Raw genomic sequence first — 5,586 nt, 5'->3', positions numbered from 1 at the left:
GGTGAGGAGGAGGAAGATGCGGCTGTGCTCGGTGCGTGGTTCTGCCCTGCGGCTGGGGTCAGCATGGCGTCAGGCGGGGGCAGGCTGGAGAAACAGGCTTCGTCTGGAGGGGGGAAGTCTGCCATGGACATGTCGTGCTCCTCAGGGGCCGGGGGGGGCGGTGGGGGCCAGGTAGCCTCCGTGGGGGCCTCGCAGGCAGTTTCGGGGCTCACCTCTGCCTTCTTGGCCGGTGGAGGAGGCGGGTGGTAGGCGGGCGGTGGTGATGGCGGTGGTGATTTGGTGCTGGGTTTGGTGGAGGGCTCCTGCCCTGCGGCGCTGGGCACCAACGGGTCCAGTGAAGGGGTGAGAGGGCCGGCGGGGGGCAGGTAGGTATCTGGGGCTTGGTGGGCGGAGGGGAAAAGGGAGCGGGCACCTTGGGATGCGGCGGGATGACAAACCTATCCGAACGGCTTTGCACGCAGTGCGGTGTCTCAGAGGGCACTGGGTCTGAGGCAGAGGAGGAGATAGAGGTGAGGGAGGAGGAGACGGACAGCGCGGGGGACTGTAAGGAGCAGACCCGGTCCGGCTTCTGGGGCTGGACCCTGCCTGGGGATGCGGCCGGGGGTCCCAGCCCCTTGGTAGGCAGTGTGGGCGTCCCGCTCTGGCTGGAATATCCACTGGAGGGTGACATGGTGCGGTCAGAGCCATCCGGGCAGCTCCACTTGGGCTGAGCTGAGGGTTCCCTCAGCACCACCGTTATTCCCCGCTCACCAGGGCTGCCCCGTGAGGTCTTGGGGGAGTTGGTCCCAGCCAAGCTCTCAGAGCGGACGCTGCTGGTCTCACTCAGCGACAGCGAGGAGAAGACTTCATCCTCAACCGTCGGGCTGAAGGGCTCAGGGTGCGGGGACCAGGGCACATCGCTCGCCTGCTGTGGCCGCCGGTTGGGCTTGGGGGGCAGCCCCAGCACCTTGTGCTCCCCCTCCGCCTTTTGGTACAGCGAGAATGTCCTGCGAGGGGGTGCCGGGGGCTTCTTCATCTTCCTGAGGGAGACGCTGCGTGCCGAGGAGCGCTCGCTCGCCAGGCTGCCCGTGTCCGAGCCCTCAGCCTGGCTGCTGGTGCTGAAGGCGGGGGATGTGCGGCCGCTGCTGCCGCCCACACTGCGAGGCCCCACGGCCAGCAGCCCGTGTGCTGTGCGCACTGCAGCCACGGCAGGCTTGGAGCAGGCGCTGGCAAAGCTGGCAGAGCTGTACACACTGATCTGATCGGTGTCAGAGCGTCGCGCGGTGTCGGCTTCGCTGCACAGCCCAGCCTCAGCCTGCCGGCGGTCGGAGCCGCCCTGCGAGGAGATGGTGGAGCTATTGGAGACAATGGTCTCGGTGGACTGCGAGTGGCTCCAGTTGTCGCTGGAGGAAGAGGGCTCACGGCTGCGGGTGCTGCGCTCTGAGAAACGGGTGAGAGAGCGCACCGAGGCCGGGCTGGACGACACCAGGCTGCAGCGGCTCAATGTCCGCACGCTGCTCCTCGTCAGGGCCACCACGTCCACCATAGGTGGCAGGATGGCGTTGGGGATGATCTTGGACATGTAGGTGCCCTGAGGTGAGATGGACATGACGGGGCTCAGCAGATCCGGGGGGCTGGCGCTGGTGGTCATGCCTGGCACGGCCAACGACTTCGGCCTCACCATGGGCGACAGCTTGGCTGACGTTTTCCTTCCCAGCAACGTGTCATCATAGTAAACCCGGTCAATGTGCTTCTGCAGGGCCGTGTCTGTTTCCTCCAAGGCTCCCAGGCGCACACGGGCACCCCTGGGAACGTCCAGTGGTGGCAGGTTCCCATCGATGGTGGGAATACGGATGGCGTCACCGGAGACCTGGCCGCCGTTCAGCAGGGGCTGCGGTGCCCGGCTGCCCACGTGCCCATCTGTGGGACGTTCCCTGATCTCCCGGCTGTTCCTGAGACCTGGGAGCAGGGAGAAGTGAGCCAGCTGTGATCTCAAGGCAGATGCACCCCACTGAGATAAACAGAGCTCCAGGGATGGGACTGAACCCTACAACAACTCTTCGCTCATGCACTTACCCAGCTCCTTCTGGACGTGCTGGGGGATGCCCAGCACTGTTGTCCTCCTCTCTTTCCTCTTCCTGCCAGCCTTCTCTGAAGATTTGGAGAAGGAATCGTGTGGTCGGAATGTGGAACCTGTGAAAGGAGTGAGTGAGTCCAGCTGGTGTGACATGAGCCCTGGGCCATGCGTCCCCGATGTCTGCAGTCCAGTACCAGCTGCTGCTCACACACCCGGCACGGCCCAGGGAGCATCCGCAGCCAAGCAGGGAGGAGACACTGTGTGCCTGTCTGTCCCCTCACCCAGCTCCATCCCAGAACCCGTGGCAGCCTCTGACTCAGCTAGAGCTGCTCTTTCCTCCAAAGGCCCCCAGATCCCTGCGCTGGCTCGTGGCCATGCAAGCTCTGAGCCTGAAAGCCCCAGAGATTCCTGCCACGCTCCCCAACCCCTCGCACCCGCTTGGCCCCTGGCCCCACAGCCCGGCACCTTTCCGCTGGATCATCTCAGAGCGGATGGAGAGGGCGTCCTCAGAGGCGCTGTCGGTGATGCAGGAGGCTGCCCGGCTCCGTAAGGACACACTGTCATCCTCCGACAACGCACAGGACTGTGGGGACACACAGTGGGCTCAGATGGACCCCAGGCTGCAGGGAAGGAGCGGCCCTGTCCCCTCCAGGCCCCTTCTCTGTTGCGAACTGACTCCACAGCCCAGACAAAAGCTACTCCGAGGGCCAAAGGCTGAGTCAGCCACACCAGCAGCCAGAGTCCTCCCACTAGGAGCGGGGCTGGGAACAGCCCCAGGGACCCCACACAGTCCTGCAGACCCCAGAGAACAGACGAGCCAGGTCCAGCAGGGCAGAGGGGTCAGCACCGTCCCGTCCCCGCACCAGAGGGAAGCATCAACCTCATCACCACTAAGCCAAAAACACCCCGGGGCTGGGGCAGGCTATGGGGTGGCAATGCAAGGGGAAACATGGCATACACTGGGTTCACAGCCTCAAAATGAGCAGGGCCTTCTGTGCCCCCCTCACCCCTCCAAAGCATCTCCCAGAAGTCAGGACAAGACACAGCCCTGTGAATCTCCTCCCCAAGCCCTCACCGCCTGCTTCTAAGGGGTTAAGGTGGCCGAGAGCCAAAGGGAGGCAGCAGTTTAAGCAAATACACGTGGGTGAGGCGCTGGGAGCGGGGTCAGAGCCCAGGGAAGCAGCAAACTCCAGCTCAGCCAAGAGAGTGGGAGTTTCTCGTCCATCAGCAGCCAGGGAGGGGCCCCACCATGGGGCTGGATGTGGCCAGCGGTCCCTGTCATACCGTCCCACCTCCTTGCCTCACTCAGCACTGCCAGGGGACACCAGTGGGGCAGACAGGGGGGTCAGAAGGACATAGGCATGGTGGGGGGCCATAGGCAGAGCCACGTGAGGCAAGGCATGACACACTGGCGTTGAGGACAGGGACAGAGCCTCGTCATGGGACAAATGGGACAACACTGAGAGGGACACAGCCCATTCCTGCCCCGCAACCCCCCCTCTCCCGGTCCTGCAGCCCCAGCCTCAGCCACATCCCTGCCTCCTCTGGGCTACAGCGTTGTCCTCTGCCCTGTGCAGGGTGTAGGGGGGCTGCCTCACTCACCTTACCCCCCACAGAGCCCCAAGCATGGCTGGACGGAGCTCCCATGCTCACCTGGAGGCTGTTGGTGTCCCCTTGGTCCCAGGCACTTTTGGTCTGCTTCTGCTTCTCTGCAGGAGGAAGGAAGGGGGTCAGTCTGCACTGCTGAGCCCAGCAGCACAGCCAGTGCCCCCCAGGGCAGCGGGGCTGTAGCACTGGTGCCACCCCCAGTGCTGGACTCTGGTCACTCTCCACAGCACCGCCCACACAGGCAGGCCAGCCAGCTGCCCGGGGCACTGGGGACACCACCCTGCAGCCCTGGGGGACCCTCAGAGCCAGCAGTGCCCACCTTGGTGCTGCAGGGATTTGAGCCCCTCGCGGGCCTGGTTGTGCAGCTCCTCCAGGTGTGGTGGCCGCGTGCTGGGGAAGAAGACGTTGTCGGGGCACTCATCACCTGGTTTGTACTGCACGCTCAGCCGCCTGTCGTTCTCGGTCTTGGCGGCACCTGCAAAAGCAGAGGGGTCACCCACCAGCCCCCTGCACGTGAGCAGCCCCCGGCCCTGCAGCCAGGCGGGATGCAGTCTGCCCACGAGCTCAGAGCACGGGACCGGCCTCGTCCCTCCAGCGCTGCCCGATCGATCAGATGGAGTCAGGCTGTCTGCGCTGTGAGAGATGCAGCGTTTTCCCCCCGCAGCCAGCACAGAGCTGGGGCACGGCGCTGCCCTCCGCCCAGCACCTTCACTGGAGGGCAACAAAGCTGCGTGCTGTGGGGGCCGCAGGATGCTCGAAGGGGCAAATATGGACAGAAAGACAAAAAGACCTTTCCTTCTATAGGACTGCATCATCTCAAGGCCTTGCAAAGAACCCCAGGGAGCAGGGACTCACCCCCAAGCTGGTACAGAATATGTAAACCATGACACAGTCCCCAGGGGACCCTAAGGCTGCTGTCCCCCCTCCACAGCCACACCAGGTGGCAGAGCTCCAGGTGCCACGCCACGGCCAGCACAGGGCCATGCACACCCATCTCACAGCCCCATCTTCCCAGCACCCAGTGGTGCCCATGGCTGGCACCCACCCACAGCTTTGGTCCCGAGTGGACAGGGGACATGGGCATAGCTCCGTCCACCCTCCAGAGCCTCCAGCTCTTCCTGCCTGGAAAAAAACAACTTCAAGCAGGGAGGGGAAGGGAGGGGAAGGGAAGGGAAGGGAAAGGAGACAACAGGAGGCGGCAGGGCTGGAGGGAAACACCGCTGGGATGCAGGCACGCACTGCTCGGCATCCACCACCAACTGGGACAGCCGCTGCCTTGTCACACCCAGGCCCTGTCCCCAGCACGGCTCACGGGCGGCCCCAGCCGCGCTCGAAGCTCCGGCACACAAAGAGCAGCCCTGAACAATGGAGCCGCGCCGCCCAGCCAAGCCAGCTGCCTCCACCAGCACCCACAACACCCAAAGGCTTGGCTGGGTGCGAAGCGCATTGGTGGGTCTTCAGGGACCCCCATGCCGGTGCAGGGACGCGAGGCAACCACAACCCCATCGCACCGCCCCTCCCCTAAGAAATGCCCTCCCCACCGCCGGCAGCCCCTCGCTTGATCCCCACCCGCGTGGGCTCGGCTGCTTTCCGGCGTGTGCGGAGCACCGAGCCGTGCCTCGCGGTCCCCACGGTGAAACGGGGCCGGCGACCTTCGCTGCCCTCCTCGGGGCGGCAGCTGCTGCAGGGACCCCCGCGGCACGCGGGGGTCGGGGCACTCCGGGGTTGTGTAAGGACAAGCGAAGCGCTTCTCCCTCCCTCCTCCTCCGCATCTCCACTCACCCTTCTTCTTGAAGAAAGCCAGAAGCGAGGAGAGGTTCCTGCCCATGAAAACCACCATGGTGGCCAGGAGAAGGGTCTGCTCCCCGCGGGAAGGGGGCTCCGCCGCCCCCAGCCGAGGCTCCGCCGCCGCCGATCGCGCC

At 65.0% G+C, this 5,586-nt stretch overlaps 2 protein-coding genes across 2 annotated transcripts in view; one reads left to right on the top strand and one right to left on the bottom strand.

The window, feature by feature from the left end:
- Positions 1-72: 72 nt before the first annotated feature.
- On the bottom strand, positions 73-4,819 carry KIAA1522 (KIAA1522 ortholog). Its single transcript, XM_010723496.3, has 5 exons — positions 3,984-4,819; positions 3,710-3,765; positions 2,522-2,639; positions 2,056-2,172; positions 73-1,938 (listed from the first exon to the last, which is right to left on the bottom strand). The coding sequence occupies exons 1-5, from the start codon at positions 4,477-4,479 to the stop codon at positions 209-211; spliced, it is 2,517 nt and encodes an 838-aa protein (XP_010721798.2). The 5' UTR covers positions 4,480-4,819; the 3' UTR covers positions 73-208.
- Positions 4,820-5,192: 373 nt separating this feature from the next.
- Positions 5,193-5,586, top strand: part of YARS1 (tyrosyl-tRNA synthetase 1) — a 4,925-nt gene continuing 4,531 nt past the window's right edge. Inside the window, exon 1 of the mRNA XM_031556777.1 lies at positions 5,193-5,393. Within this exon, the coding sequence (XP_031412637.1) occupies positions 5,193-5,393 (201 nt within the window). The remainder of the gene's footprint in view (positions 5,394-5,586) is intronic.

This window comes from Meleagris gallopavo, chromosome 25 (genome assembly GCF_000146605.3).
Source record: "Meleagris gallopavo isolate NT-WF06-2002-E0010 breed Aviagen turkey brand Nicholas breeding stock chromosome 25, Turkey_5.1, whole genome shotgun sequence".
NCBI classification, from domain to species: domain Eukaryota; kingdom Metazoa; phylum Chordata; class Aves; order Galliformes; family Phasianidae; genus Meleagris; species Meleagris gallopavo.
This window is presented reverse-complemented; position numbering and strand designations above follow the sequence as displayed.

Bases quoted from the DNA above. Each gene is read 5' to 3' on its own strand.
- KIAA1522 (XM_010723496.3), bottom strand. From the start codon at position 4,479: ATGATGCAGTCCTATAGAAGGAAAGGTCTTTTTGTCTTTCTGTCCATA. The intron at 3,766-3,983 runs GTGGGCACTGCT...TTCCTCCTGCAG, and splicing joins CAAATCCCTGCAGCACCAAG to AGAAGCAGAAGCAGACCAAA. The intron at 2,640-3,709 runs GTGAGCATGGGA...GTGTCCCCACAG, and splicing joins GGGACACCAACAGCCTCCAG to TCCTGTGCGTTGTCGGAGGA.